The following is a 16,275-nucleotide window of genomic DNA, read 5'->3' on the forward strand; positions in this document are numbered from 1 at the left end:
GAATGCATGGCTTATGGAGTGCATTCTGTCACCTTAGTGACTTATCTTGCTGGGACTCTGGTTGGTTCATCTTCCGTTCCAGTAGAAAACGGAGCAACTCCCATAAGCCTGAGAATCTGGTCTCATCATTATGCAGCCACTGCCAAGGGGATTTCCCCCCCAATTCTGTACAAAGGTATTTCAAGTGTTGCAAGCAGCCCCTTAACATGTTGAATTTGTCTCTGGATTCAGTGGTGGAAGTTAACACAACTACTACCTTCACTTTAGAATTACCATTCGCTTTATTAAAAACCCTTCATTGTGAGAGCAACATCTGATTCTCATCCTTCCCAATAAACAAATAGATGCTTACATACTTGTTTTAAAAAGATGTGCAAATACAGGTTGTCAGGGAAGACCAATAATATGTCTGTGACTCAGCGGCAGCAAACTTATGTAAAGCATCCCATTCCATTTCTGCCTCACATGCAAGTCATGCTGCACCATAAATAAATCTTCAAGCTAAGGCAGGACATTTCATTTAGCAGTAATGCTGCCCTGATTATTTTTCCTACAAGTTTTTATCACACACACACACACACACACACACACATATATATATATATATATATATATATATACATACATACACACACTCCACCAGTGGAGAGATTCATTGATCACACACAGAAACATAAGTGAGGCTACCATTCAAATAATCCAAGCCGGTCGAAGGAAGTTGCAGTCCGGTCAGCACACAAAGATGACTAAGTCCCCAGCCAGGGGTCAAAATGTGGCAGCTAATTGAGAAACAGGGTTCAGTCCCGTAATTCCTCTATCTTTTCAGTCTGAGCTTCAAGGAGGCATCAGGAAAACATGATGTCTTAGTTGCCCCATAAGGATCCTGGAAGCAAAGAGCAGATTTGGTGCCATGGAACCACCTGGAGTGTTACAGGTCCCCTAGAGACTGATGCTGCTTCCACAGACACATCGCTGAGTGTCACTTCTTTAACACTGGTCTTGATCCAATCACTGTGGACTACTGAGGCTTTAACACAAAGGCTGCGTTGGTTGGGCTCCCTACATGACACCCCACAGCTCACTACCTCCAGCCAGTAGGCAAGCTTGGAGAGGGGGTCCCCCCCATGTCAGCATAGAAGGGGGTGTTTGAGGGTATAGTTTATAGCGAATTGCCCAACTCCATGAGGTATCAGAATCACTGGACCCTAAGAAACGGGTGTAGGGTTCAGCTAACTGATTTGGCTTAGAGGGAGCCAGCTCACATTCTAGGATGAGACCAAGCAGCAAAAACACTGGTGTGGAGCCTCTCAGGACTGAAGCTGCAATGGTTTGCAGGAGCAAAGACCACAAAAAGAACCAAGAAGGCATTCTGTTACAGGCTGGAAAGGTTGGAGGGAAGCTGAGGGGCGATTACCAGAAGGCAGATTGAGAGAAAGGGATTTGGGTGAAGAATACATTGGTAACAACCCTGAAATCCAGGATTAATGAGAACCAAGACCCAGAGAACAGATCAGGTATTGGCATGATGAGGAGACAAAGACAGAACTTCACAACTTAATGTGAGTCTGCCCTCAACTAAGAGGCAAGGGGGTGGTTGCCATTTCTGGCTTCTGCAATTATGCTGAGGCAGGGTAAGTTCTCCAGCAGCAGGCTCATGGGATTGGCATAAATTAACGTCAAAGGGAACAAAAGGGAAGAATGAAACAGCAAGTTGGAATGTAAGGTATATATACTAAGCAGACCTCGAGTGCACATTGGACTGAACCTTCATGGCTTGGCGGAACCCTCTGCTCCATAACAAGGCTGCCGTTTTGTAATCATACCAAGAGCATCACATGCTTCCAGAGAGCAAAGCAAAAAAACCTGAGACATGGCAGAACGTGAAATAGTGGGACCACCCACTTGAGCATGGAGTAGGAAGGGACTGCTCTCCCCCCGCTACACAATCAGTCATTTGGCCTGCTTGAGGCACGATTTATAAGAAATAGTGGAAGGTCTGAAGGAAGAGGACAAGAAGAGGCAGGCTGGACATGCAGGCCCAGGACGCAGCACTCCCCGAGGCAGGGTTTGTCGGGTTGATGGGACGGGACCAGCCTGGCTGAGGCTGGATGTCATCGTAAGGTCCAGGCCGCCGAGTGCCAGGAGTGTCGGAGCACATGCCCTCCTCTGAAATGGGCTGCTCGTCGGAGGTCACTTGGCTGAGCTGCACCTCTGGAACATTGGCCTGAATCCAGTCGGCATAGGTTGAGATGCGGCTGTAGATACCAGGCCTGTTGGGGGCTCCACATTCATCCCCCCAACTCACCACTCCGGCCAGCAGCCAAGCATTGCCAATACGACAGGAAAGGGGTCCTCCAGAGTCACCCTAGGGGGGGGGAATTGTTATTAGATTGGGAATAAATAATAATAATTCATATGCCACCCATCTGACTGCATTGCCCCAATAACCCAGCCACTCTGGCTTCCAACTAATTATAAAACCACTGTAAAACAGAACACTATAAAACTTCCTTATACAGGTGTCTTTTAAAAGTCACATCATTGTTTATTTCCTTGACATCTGACTGGAGGGCGTTCCACAGTGCAGGCGCAACTACTGAAAAGGCCCTCTGTTTCCCTGTAACCTCACTTCTCTCAATGAGGGAAGCGCCAGAAGGCTGACTGTGAGCAGCTGGACATGAGAATACTCATCCACAGGCAGCTATTTGGAAGGATCCAAGTGAGTTAAGGGGGTTGGCATTACCCAAAGTACACCCTCAAGAACTATTCAATGTGGTCCCCACCTACATTGCGATGGAGAAACCCTAGCCCATCAGCCAATCGTAGCCTGCCAGGGCTTCCAGCTAAGCCCACAAGGCAGTTTTTCCAGAACCACCCTGGAATCAGGTGTCAATCAGGTAACCTAAGCTGAGAGGCAGGAGTTTGGTCCTGCTTGGTTCAGTCAGGTGAGCAAGTTTCCTGTCAGGAACTCATTGGCACAGGTGATCCCTGCAGAAATCAGGATCAAACACTCCTGCCCATCCGCTGAAGGGCAAGGGGTTCAATCCTGCTTTTTGACTATCTCCTCCTCTCCCCTGCTAGCCAACTTCGATAAAATCTCAGGTGGCTGACAGGTGAGTGAGTGGTTTTGCTCACCTAGCAAATTTGGCCAGCTAGAGCAGTCAGGGAGGGAGAAAAAGATCTGGCTCACTGGGCCAAAAAAGGACTCTGTACCCTGTTCTACCTGGAATAAAGATGGCGCAATTGAGGGGGCAGGACTTGGCAAGAACTGACCCCAGCTTCTGTCGCATGATCTCTTATAGACACAAGTATAGTGAATTGCCCGAGAAGGGCTACAAAGTGCCTCATAACCAAGGGTAAAAAGGGGCATAGTGCATGTTTATACAAGAAAAGGGGGTTCTAATCCATGAGTTGCTACAGCACAATCTTTTCCAGGCATCTATGCAATGTATAAACGGGTGCTGGCTGAAGCTAAACATCAAAAGGCCATCTCCCTTGGCCTTTTGTACAGTGCAGAATTTGGCTCTCACTGCCTCATTCTAAAATGCCACCCCCTTTCCTCAACGGACAGACATTCCCAGCCTCCCCCTCTCCTCCTGCCTGATCTCACCTGGCATGCATCCTTCATCCCCTCAGCAAAGCCAGCACAGATCATGTCATCATGGACGGTGAGGGGATCCTCGGGATCAGGGTTTCGCTTGTACAGGCACTTGCAAGTGTCTGTCCCGATAATGGGCACTTCAAGCTGCTGTAGCGTCTTGGGTGTGGGGAGGCTTGCTAAAGGAAGAAACGAAACTCAGTCAGTTCCCAGATGTGGAGAAAGGCTGTCCTGCAGTGGGGGACTGGTAGGGCAGGAGGCCAACAGTAGGGGCAGCCAGCACCAATGGCGGGCAAAGGCAAGGCAATCTAATTTTGTCCCCATCTTCCTCTCTGCCCAGTTCTATGAGGAGCAACAGAGTCCAAGGAGGAGGAGGAGGAAGCTGACAGCTGGTGCCACGCCTGGTCTGATTGGAAGCAAGGTTGCAGAGCAAGTGGGGGCTGGCTAAGGGCAGGCAGAGGTTGGTGGGACAGCTCCCCATTCACTCTAATGGTCTAGCCTATTTTTGTGTCCTGGGTGGCTGGGTCTTTGCCTTTGTGCTGGGAGTGCAGGTGGATAAGTGCCTCATCATTCTGGAAGCCAGACTCTATACGGACTCCTTTCCTACAGAGCTGAGGCTCTGTCTGCATCAAGATATGGACGAGAAAGAGAGGCACTCATTCCATATGCAGAGGCAACCACATGCTCTAGGCCTGAGCTTCCATGCTGAGATATGAAGGGAGGCCTTTTTGGGTGGAGGGGATGGAGGAGAGAGCCCTGACTGCACAAGGGAAACGGCATTACAGAGGATTAGCTGTGCCCCCCCCCCTATTCCAAATGTAGTCGTATCATAGTGCCAGAACAAGTTCCGTCACTCTAAGGACCATGATTCCAATAGGAAAACAATTTCTTGCTTACTGGAAACAAGCACGTTCCCCCAGCCGGTGACGGTACACTTCATGCCGGCTGGGAAGACAACAGAAGGTGCAGGCAGGCAGATGGGCCGGATTGTGCGGCTGTAGTTCACTGCCTTCTTGAGCTTCACCAGGGCAATGTCCCCTTTAGAGCCTTCTTCTTCCACGTAGTCAGGGTGCTTAATCACTTGCTCCACCTGCATAACTTCCAGGCCGTCTGGGGGGTCATTCAGCTGATGGGCCCCCAGGACAACATCGTAGTCTGCAATGTCAGATCTCCTGCAAAAAGGAGAAAAAGCAACATGCTTGTATTAAAATGCATTTCTAAGATGCAAAAGGAGGTCGTTGCTAAGGATCTAAGTCAGTACCTGTGCTAGGGTTCACATATCCAATAGGAGCCAGACTGATGTCTTTGGCACATGGGGAGGGAGAGAAACCAATAGTCTTCCATTTAATTCTGCCCCAGAAACTAGTATTTAGAGGTGAACTTTTCTTAACGTGGTGGAGGTTCCATTTAACCTGCATGGAGAGCAGTCATGGATTGACCTTTGTTTATGGCATTTGTATGCTGCCCTATAAAGTTATCTGGGATGCTTATGATAAATAAGAAAACCATTTTGAAATGGTTTTCTTTTTGAAACCATGAATTCAAAAAGATAAATATGTGAAAAACACACAGCCCAAATTAAGGCAATATATTTCAAAAATTGAAGGACCCAGATTGCAAGAGTTATTTAGAAAATCTTCTGAAACTAGAAATACCACAAATATAGCACCAAGCATATACAGGCTGGCCAATGGGAAGCCTGCTCCATTGGCCAGGGGGCCACTACTGAAAAGGCCCTCTCCCTGGTGGTTGTAGAGGTCCATTCTTCATGAATGTGTCTCCCCATTTTTCAGAAGCAATCTAGTAAGGGCTGTCCAAGTTAGAGATTCAGAACCATAAGAAGGGAAAGCAGAGACCTTGAAGTTGCTTGTTAACAAGTTAGCACTAGGCAGACACACAAGGGTATATTTTTGTCTGTCCTGGACTCTATAGGTAATGATTAAAATCTAACATAGCATAGTTCCTATGAGACTAAGCAGTGAGTTGGGCAGTGGGAAGGATCATGTCTCCAGCGCAAATCTTGCCTCTGCCATAGGTGGTGTTGTGAAAAACATTCTCTCTCACTATCTGAAAAAAATATATAATAGCACTGGCCCACCTTTCAGGGTCTTTTCATATTTCACATACAGGTGAAACTCGGAAAATTAGAATATCGTCGAAAAGTGCACTTATTTCAGTAATGCAACAAAAGGTGAAACCAATATATGAGATAAATGCATGACATGCAAAGCAAAATATGTCAAGCCTTTATTTGTTGTAATTATTTGTCGTTAGGCGGGTCAATTATAAATGGAATGTAATTAATGAAATGTAATAGCGATGTTTACTGTATTTTTGTTTATTTTTGTATTATTGTAACTATTTGTTGTATTACTGTGGAATTTCCAAAAGAAAGCATTTGTAAAAATTAAAAAATAAAAAGTTGCATTAGTGAAATAAATGCACTTTTCGATGATATTCTAATTTTCCAAGTTTCACCTGTATGTTATCTTCTGGCAGTGCTCTAAACAGTGCTCAGAAGCACCATGCAAATGCTAAAGCCAATATTTTTAGCATCCTCATCAGTAAACCGAGCTCTAGAATTATGAGAAGGCTGCAGGATAGTGTCAGCATGCCTCACCAGCTTTCTATTATTTAAACCCCCTGTCCCAAAGGCATTGCCTGCTCTCTTCCCCAACACCCCCAACGGCATCTTATTCTGTGGATGCCTTGCACTTACGCAGGGAAGCAATGTGCCGCTGTGACTAGCCACTGGGGGGCAATGAGAGATGCTCCGCAGAGGTGACGGTTGCTGCTGCTGCTGCTCAGGGATACCTGCCAGGGCCACTGTCCATGCTGGGCGTTCATGCCACCCATGATTCTCCCCATAGCGGGCACTCCACAGAATCCTGCAGACATAAAGACATTTTGCAGAGTGAAAATGCATTCTAGAACTCACCCATGTTCTTTTGTACATGTATCAGACAACATGATGGGCTTGTGTACCCACGGCTCTGCATCATATTATGTTTCTCCTTCTGTGTGGGGAAGGGCCATGGCTCGCCGGAAGGGCATCTATCTACCTTGCATGTGGAAGTTCCCAAGTTCAATCCCCGGTGTCTCCAGGTAGGGCCAGGGAATTCTGCCCAAAATCCCAGACAGCCATCAGGACTCAGTGTAAACAATACTGAGCTAAAGTGACCAAACGGTTTGACTTGCTTTAAGGAAGCTTCCTATGTTATTAGTTCATATAATTTATATACTGCTTGACTGTAAGAAGAACCCTAAAAGAGGTTCCTATATGCTTCTGGAGCTCCCACCATTCAATAAGAGGTAGAAAAGGCATTCTGAAAATCTCTCAGAACTGCATTTTAAAATATGGAAGTCTATATTTGTAGTTCTTATATGGCTGCGGAGATGTGACTGAATGTGTATGCACAATGCCTACTGAAATCTCACAAGGCCATGGAGCAACTGAAGAAGATTTCTACTGTGTTGAAGGCAGGGTTTTAGTGTCTATAAACAGTTGCTTTCTAGACTCTAGAAAGTGTATTTGGAACCCAAATAATAATTGGTGTGAGCAGAGGGAGGGTGGGTTAAATTAATATGTGATAGAATAGGGAAGGTAATCAATTTATGTCCACTGTTTCCATATTTAATGGTGTGCAGTGTTGTTCTTTAAAAAATAAAATAAAAATTCACACCCACTCATGCAAAATTCAGATATCTTATATCTTACCTTGTTGGGTGCTGTTGGCTCCAATGGCTGCAGAGTGGGAGCATGAGAAGAATACTGTGAAATTAAAAAAAGACTTAGAGTTATAAAGACAAGTTGCATTGTTTTGATTACAATAAAACAAATAGCACTTAAATATTTTCACATTAAATATATATATACATAAAAACAAATTACTTGAAAACTCTTTCCAACTATGACCTGGTTTGCACTTCAACACTAAAATGATCCATGGCTTAGCCTTAACACAATGAGCAAACATGCTGGCCCCTGGAAAAGGATCCTAGCTGCTGTGCTCCTCCTCTGCACCTCTTGTTGCTGTGCTGTTCTGAGCCAAGCCATGGTTTGGCTTATCATGTCCAAACCCAGGCTCATGGTCTCCTCTCTTGCTCCAGCAAAGGGTGAGCTATAACCAAGGTTTGTTCTAGGGTTTACAGCTTATGGGTTTGGACATGCTAAACTAAAGTTGAACTCAAAGAAGTGCAACAGCAGAGGAGGAAGACAGAAGCTGCTGTGATCCCCTCTTCAGGAGCCTGCATGTTGGCTTATTTGCCTTAAGCCATGGTTTAGCATGCACTGCTCTGGTTTGCCAGAAGCGGCTTTGTCATGCTGGCCACATGACCTGGAAGCTGTATGCCGGCTCCCTCGGCCAGTAAAGTGAGATGAGCGCCGCAACCCCAGAGTCGGTCACGACTGGACCTAATGGTCAGGGGTCCCTTTACTTCTACCTTTACATATGAACCAACATTTGTCTGATCAAGATCCCACTTTCATGTTTCTGTTTCCGAGTACTGTAAAGTCTGCAGGCCTCACTTTGTCTCAAGTAATCAAACACAAGAATCCTGTCCTCCACATTGATCTGTTAAAATTCACTAAAACCCTTGCCCATCCTAGAGTTGCTGGAATATTTCTTAGAATTTTGGAGAAATCAAGCAGAGTACTTGTTCCGATTGTATGATTTCAGGCTCCAGAGAGAGAGAGAGAGAGAGAGAGAGAGAGAGAGAGAGAGAGAGAGAGAGATCCCTCAAGGAGAAAGGAAAATTCTGCACACAGGACAAGGCTAAGTACAACCCTTCTTTTAACATGCTATTGTTTCAGTGGAATAGCATTTCAACTTGAAACCGGCATGGCAGCCATCAGTGGTGCAGCTTAAGAAAAGCTCTACCAAAATACCACTTGATTCTGCCAATCGTATAGGCTGGCGCTTCAATCCCAGGTCAGAAAGGTCAGATAGTAAGGCAGGTGAATGCAAATGAGCAGCAGTCAGAAATTACACAGGAATAACCTTCCCTCGCTGCTGCACCTCCAGACCAGGAAGCTGCACCTGCAGAATTTTTCCTCTGTTGCAATAGACACAGCTTGCCACCCAGGGGAAAAGAAAAAGAGGTGGCTGCAAAAGTACAGTAATGGTTTCTGAGCACATCTGGCCCCATGCATGTTTCACTTTGGAAATTACACACCAGGGGACGTCGTCATGCTGACGAAGAGAGAAAGGCGATTTCTCCCAGGCCATTTCTGACGTTTCCTCCTTAGGCTGCACTTTCTACAGCCTATGAGAAGGAAGCCAGGGTGTGCCTCTCTGCTCCTGCTGCTCCAGTTTCTCTTGCCACAGTTCTGCTTCCCAAGAATTTGTTTCCCGCCCTGCTTGTCAGCCTGGATTGGCTTTCTAAAATCCTGCAATGCCAATGATTTCTGGGAGATGAGTCTGAGCAGACTTGGCAGAGCATCCAGCTAGCAGGTCACTTGGGGACACGGAGAGGGAGAAGAGGGGAACTTGAATAGGCAAATGAGAATGAAGAAGTTCTTGACAGTTTCCCGAAGGCAACATCAAGGATAAGGCTATACATCATATTTAGCCCCTCTACAAGGCTCAAGCTGTCAGGGCTTGTGTTTTCACACATTTTTGTTTTTCAAATGTCAGGTGCTTTGTGCTTATGGGGAAAAAAATATGGACAGCACTGGCCATTTCATTTCCTGACTTTTTTGCTAAAAGCAAAATTGGGTGTCTGAGCAAACTACCACTGCTGATCCTAGAGGATCAGTAGCCATTGACAGTCTTATCCAGGGGTCCCCAAATTTACCCAGCTTTGGGCCGGTTCCTCCGGCGCCGATAGCGCGGCGGGCCGAAGAGTGGGGGAGCATGCGCAGACGTCATTTCCGGTGCACTTCTGGGTCGGCGTGGCTTCAGAAATAGCTTGTGCGTATGGGAGCGCGTTCCCCCGCCCTCCAGCCCACGCGTGTGCACAAACTATTTCTGGCGCTGCGCTGACCTGAAGATGGGCAACTGTGGTGCGGCGCACTGATAAGAATGGTGCCAGGGTTGGCGGGGGGCGCATCCAGCCCCCGGGCCTTAGTTTGGGGACCCTTGGTCTTATCTTATCCATTTGTCTATTGCACTCTTGACTCCATCAAAGTTGATGACCACCTTGTGGCATTCCAGGGAAGGTCTTCCTTTTAGCTTCTAAGGTGGCATTGCAAACTTTCAACCAACTGAATATGTGCCTTTCACAACAGGTCAGTATGCAGACATGAATGGGAAATATCAGTAAGTATTTCCATGCTGTCCAAAACTTCCTCTACCCGTTTCTGCACCCTGAGCAGTAAGGATGGGGAATGGGCCCTACAGATGCTGTTGGTACTCCCATCAGTCCCAGCCAACATAGCTAATGGTCAGGGATGGGAGTCATGGCCCTCCAGATGTTGGTGCCCTACAGGTTCCCTATCCCTATCTTAGAGACACAAGAGCAGGCCAGGTGGTTTCTTTCTGGTTCTCTGGATGATCAAACACTGGGCAAGCAGATATCTAAAATGCACCTCAGAGCAATATGGTTTTGTCACAACTACCGGTAGTCTGAAAACTGAAATGGCTCTTTGAGGAATAAAGAGCATCTTAGCCATTAAACCCCAGTGGTCTGTTTGTTGACCTCCTCTTTCATAATTAAAATATGACTTGGTGCCAAAGTTTACATGCTGTTGCCACAGCAAGTCCCTTGAGGTCCTACTAAGTTTCCAACTTATAAGGGGCCAGCGCTCTAGGGGCTGCTGGTTCCAATCTGGAAAGGGCATATTCTGGTCAAGTTTTACTTACAATTTACTTACTTTTGTACCTCAAAGGGGCTTACGGAATTAAAACAACAATTGAAATAGGAAGTATGCAGAATTATCAGAAGCACAAATCAATCGGAAGGAGCAGCAGATAAAAGACATATCCAAAGCTACATTAAACAAATACAAGTGTGGTATAAAAGGCAGGCTGAAACAAAGCAAGTCTTCAATAAACCCTAGAAGAAAAAGGTCCAGCAAAAATTCACAGGGAGAGAATTTTGCAGCACCATTACTGGAAAGGCCATGTCATGGGAGCTCTGATACAAGTAGACAAAGAATGCCTAAACCACATTTGATGCCCAAAGCATTTCTCTCTCTCCTTAACAGACATTTGCGGTTGGCCTCATCTTTTATCTTCCAGCTACATAATGTTGAACACGAGAATTAGCAGGTTTCGAACTGAGCTCTCAAGCATGAAAATCCTCTTCCAAGATGCCCAGTTGTGTTCTGTTGGTAGATGGAGGTGAGGAGGAAACTCAGCAACTGCTCAGAGGCACTCTTGATCAGGCATCCCCAAACTTCGGCCCTCCAGATGTTTTGGACTACAATTCCCATCTTCCCCAACCACTGGTCCTGTTAGCTAGGGATCATGGGAGTTGTAGGCCAAAACATCTGGAGGGCTGCAGTTTGGGGATACCTGCTCTTGATCCTTCACGTGTTCTAGTCCGGTTTATGGGACAGAGCCCCACCCACCCCTGGCTCAAACCATCCCCTATCTCCAATCTACCTACGATCCATTCCATTCCCCCCCCCCCAATATTTTCAATGATGATTCCTTGATAGCAAGGGTAAGGAAGCTCCAGGGAGGCTGTAATATTCTCCAGTTTGCCCATCCCCACCATGTTCCATTTTGGGAATGCCATGACTCATTCCAAACAAAAGTACTTTTGAGCCACCAACTCTGACCTCCTGTGAGTGCTCTTAAGTGAAAACATATAGCAACCCTCTAGGGGGCGCTACATTCAGCATGCACCTAGCCTCCATTTGCCCTCAAAATAACCTAGGTTTGGGCCAGATTTTGGTGAACTCACTCAGCTGATCAAAACAACAACAACAACAACAACAAGAGCCCTCCACCCACAAAGGCCCCACAAAACATCACAGCTTCAACAAGCTGGTTCCAGGCATCCTGGCCAGTCCTCATACACACACTGCTTGCTATTTTGGCTCCGCCATCAAGAGGTTGCGGTGAGATGAGCAAGTAGGGCATTTAAAAATAGAGGCAGGCTCAACTGGTTGGGTAACCTACCAATGACGTCCGAGCCTGCCACACCCTCAGAGACAAAATGTCACAGAAAGAAACCAGCCTGAACTATCCTTGCCCTCTTGCTCTGCCCCACCTCCTGGGGTCAGCCCTGTCAGGCAGGGCACACCTGCAGGACACCAGGCAGTTGAAGGTGGCCTTCTCAATTCACCCCCAGGGCAAATTTGCGCCATTCAGTGGGGTTCCCATCAATACACTTCCAACATGTCATATTTTGACCTGGATGGTTCCAGTTTGACTTGTTCTCTTTCTAGAGGGGTGGGGGAAGCAACTACAGAATGCCTTTTCCTGCCTTTACACCTTTCACAGCTACATGACGGACAGAATTTCAATATAGGTGAAGCTTTACGGGAAATTGAGTTGCAGTAACAGGGAAAGATGCCCCACAGTAAAATGTCTGTCTCCCTGTTAGGAACGTGGAGGATGTTTACAGGCGATTCGCATGAGGGATGTATTAGCAGAGATTTGCTGAAGAACAAAAAAAGCTTCAGGGGGAAACCGGAAGAGAGGGCAATCCCCCGAAACAGCTCAGTGAAGACCAAATGAGCTCATTGGCAACAGACCAAGCATCTGTTGAGAGGGGAACAGGGAACCTAGGGCAAGGGAATGGCGTATCCTAGAAAAAGACACGACTGACTAGTATCCTGAACAGCAGCACTACAGCAATTTATTGCAGGTTCTACAATAAACTTGAACTACCCTGATTCTGTACTGCCTGCTTTGCAAGTTTCCCTGTGAATACTGAAACAAGTTTCTAAGGAGAGAGGTGCCAGGAGAAGAAGATACCACTCTACAATCCCAGGGATAGAACCTGGCCATAATTCTTTAGTGGAAAGAAATAAGTACTCTGCACATGCTCAGAGGTGGCCTTTATTATCATATTCTAGGGATGGAGCATTGCTGCTGAATTCAAGCGTCAGAATTCCACCTTAATAAGCCTTGGTCAAATAAATTCCAGCCGAGACACCCTGGATCTTGTTCCCTTATTACTGTACATTTGGAAACAGAGTCAGACTCTTGCCAGAGGCTGAGGTCAGTACTGGACCCACACTCCAGTGCTGGATCATATCCTGTCCGTCTCCTACACACACACACACACACACACACACACTCCTTCCAGCTACTTTTCCCAAGGGTGTCAGGTTACAAAAGAGTTTCGGGGTTGTTAGAGGATAGATAACGGAAGTTTCACAAGTGGGTTGCGCTGTTTGAAAAAGAGTGTTGAGAGTGTTCTCGGAGCAGCAAAAAAAAGGCTTTATGCCCTTTGGCTCCTAGGCCAGATTTGTCCACCAGCTCACTAGACCCCACTGTGTTCCCAAGCCTTTGAGAAAGGACTCAGCCCAAGAGTCTTATTCTTTGACAAAAGAACAACTAACACCAGTTCCCACTTATCTTGGAGAAGACAATAGGGTGTTTGATTAGAGAGTATGCCTTCCATTGAGCACCATCTGTAGGTAACTTTTCTATATAGAGTTGCAACCTTTTCCTCCCTGGCAGCAACTCCTGTGCTTTTAACAGCTGCATGGCAGGAAGAAATTCAGCAGGTGCAGTTCTCTTTCCAGTATGAAGTTGCAGCATGAAATTATGAACAATTCACTTATGCAGCTTCTCCTGTTTTCCATTAAAGTCACAGGAGCTCCGACAGAGGAAGGGGGGAAAAAACCCACCATGGCAAAGTTCCCTCCCTCCCTCCCTCCTCCTTTACTTGGGACAGGTCCCAAGGAAGATACTTCTCTTCTTCCCCTTCCCTTTCTCTGTGTGTTTTCCCAAGACTGAAAAGACCTTTGTCCTCTAGGAATGTGGCACCTATTCCACCCCCAACCATGCATACACTGCTTTCAAGAAGGAAGGAAAGGAAGGAAGGCTGGGGTGTGTTTGTGTCAATTCTGCACTTTAAAAAGCCATCAGACCACCAGTCACACGCACACACACACACCCCTACCTCCCCTCCACACATAAACAGAACCTGTTCACCAACCACCAACTTAAACGTGCCACGCCGGCTTGTCATATGTTCCATTATTTTCGAGGATTCCTTTTAACAGTTGTCATGGTTTCCCTCCTTACAATTTAAGAGTGCAATAAAACTCATCTAGGGGGCATAATGAATCATCATACGTGCTGATAAATTTTGGGGCGTGTTAATTTTTTTAACAATTTGGCACTGCTCTGGAATTCAGTTTTAAGCTCTACATATGTCACACGGTGATGATTTTTTAAAAAATGGTGCGGAGCCACAAACCCCGACAAGAATCCCGTTGAGCATGTCCAGAATACCTTTTCTTGTGTACAACAGCTACACTCAGCCTCTGCAGATCCTAGGTACAGGGGTGGCCAACGCTAAAACAACAGATCTTCCAAACCAGTGCGAGTCCCCCACACCTCCCTTTTGAGATTGGCATATATAGCCACGGGTTAGTATTGAGGTAGAATGAATCACTCCACAGATACCATGACCAAACGCCATGCTATCCTACCGCCACCCCAACGCATAACACAGAATGGCTCAGCTTTGAGGTTGCCTCAATGTGCTCTGACCAAGTCACACGGGCTAATCTATTGCTCCAAGCAAGCAGGTGGCTGGGAGTCTCACAAAGCCACCCCAATGAGGACTTGAAACTTGGCCCCCATTGCATCGCACCTTCACCACGCGCACTTCCAGACAGCAGCTCTTCCCCCTCGTGCTTGCCAAACCGGCCACGGCTCTGAAAATGGGAGAGCAAGAGACGGGAAACGGCCGGCATAGCTGCCAAGTTATCCCTTTTTTTAAGGGATTTTCCCTTATGCTGAATAGGCTTCCTCGCGAGAAAAGGGAAAACTTGGCAGCTATGGGCCAAAGGGCTGGGCGCGGGTGGCGGAACGCAGCACCCAACCCGCACCCCGGTGCTAGGAAAGGATGAGGGCGGGAGGGAGGCGACGGAGGCCGCTAAATCTCGGGGGAGAGAGGCGCTTCTTTTTGTCCCGGTACTCACCAGAGCCGAAGAGCAGCAGGCCCAGGCCTCCCAGTAAACTCCCCATTTCCTTTGGTCCCCGGTGCGTTGCCGAAACCCGCAGCTGAAGTCAGGTGTGTGTGTGCAAGGGAGCGAGAGCGCGCCAGGTGAGCTCCTCCAGGTAGTCCCGACGGCAGGTGGAATGAAGGAGGGAGGCTGCGCTCGGGACTCTGCCTTCCTCGGCTGATGGACAAGTTACCCAACCTGCTGGTGACGGGACGGGCTCGCAGCCAGAGCCAGTCAGCTGCCTCTCCCGTGGCTCGTTTGCATGTTTTTACCTTGCTCACCTGCCTGCCCAGGCTCGGCTGCTTCGCCCCGCCTCCTCCTTTGAACTTGGTGACTTTTTCCAGGCCTGTCACGCCTTTGTTGTCTTGGGGGTGGGTAGGTGGTTTTTTTTGGGGGGGGCATGCTAGACCGACGGCCTTCTCAACCTGGGGTCGCCCTAAGATGTTGTTGAACTACAGCTCCCATCATTCCTAGCCAGTGGGGCCAGGGGCCAGGCATGGTGGGAATTGTGATTCAAGGGCATCTGCGCAGCCAAGAAGTGTGTAAGGAGACAGGAGAGGCCCCCCCAACATTTTAACATAGGAATGCCCATCTGGTCCAGTATTATTTGCTTTGTTTGGTTGAGGGCCCTTAAGGCAACAGCTTGTTGTGGTGTTAATTTGGGGGGGGGACCAACCAAGAGGTTAGATATGTAAATAAGAGGAGGGGGAAGGGGAGACCTTCCAAGTGAAGCTGATTTTCTCTGCTAGTGTTAAATAAACAGCTATGAGAGGTGCTACTGGCCCTTCCTGTGGGGTGAGAGGCTGGCCTACTTCATTGTAACCATAAGTGGCTTGCAAACTTCTTTAGGCCACTGCCCGCTTGGTTCCATAAACTCAAACTCATCCCCAGTGCACCCTCTAAAAAGCGTTATCCAGAAGAGCATTTTGCACAGCCCACTGACGAAGACAATCGCAATAACATTCCAAACAGTGACAATTCATTGCATTTATTCAAAGTCCATTTAAAGCTATTTAATTTAGTTAATGAAACGGGTGAACTTGATTAATACCAGCATTTCAAAGTCTGAATGTTATTTACCCCTCCCACACACCCCTGCTGCCCACTTGTCACTTAGCACCTGCCTAGATAACCCTACCACCACCACCTACTTTGGGAACCACTGATCTAACCTTTTACTTGTATTATTTTAATCAAAGGTTTATGCACACACAAACAAAAATTATAGACTCTTAGGCATGAGACACTGGGAGTCCAACTCCCATTAGCCCCAGCCAGTATGGCCATTGGTCAGGGATTTGTAGTTGAGTGAGGGCCACAGGCTTTCCCTCCCCCCCCACCTGCACATCAAATAGTTCAAGGCAGGCTCCAGAACACCTCAGATTTGTTGTCCCTTGTTTGTTTGGGTTCTTAACACTGAATATGGCCCGTGATGAGAGCCACAATCTGATGTAAAGTGTTGGCATCATCTGTGAGAGCCTAACTTCTTGATGTTGAATTATATCCTTTCCTTGTTTCTAAAACACTGTGGGGTGGGGGTGGGGGTGGGGAGAAACTTCTTCTTCTTCTTCTTCTTCGATAACTCATACAGTTCTTT

The 16,275-nt window shown here is 47.1% G+C and overlaps 1 protein-coding gene across 1 annotated transcript; it reads right to left on the minus strand.

Moving 5' to 3' along the window:
- Positions 1 to 262: 262 nt before the first annotated feature.
- On the minus strand, positions 263 to 14,850 carry PRSS8 (serine protease 8). The gene is made up of 6 exons (XM_035134557.3): positions 14,655 to 14,850; positions 7,317 to 7,370; positions 6,318 to 6,486; positions 4,496 to 4,770; positions 3,611 to 3,777; positions 263 to 2,365 (listed from the first exon to the last, which is right to left on the minus strand). Exons 1-6 carry the CDS (start codon positions 14,698 to 14,700, stop codon positions 1,976 to 1,978), a joined length of 1,101 nt encoding a protein of 366 aa, XP_034990448.3. The 5' UTR covers positions 14,701 to 14,850; the 3' UTR covers positions 263 to 1,975.
- Positions 14,851 to 16,275: the final 1,425 nt, after the last annotated feature.

The sequence above is a fragment of the Zootoca vivipara genome, chromosome 12, assembly GCF_965207765.1.
Source record: "Zootoca vivipara chromosome 12, rZooViv2.hap1.1, whole genome shotgun sequence".
In the NCBI taxonomy this organism is placed as follows: domain Eukaryota; kingdom Metazoa; phylum Chordata; class Lepidosauria; order Squamata; family Lacertidae; genus Zootoca; species Zootoca vivipara.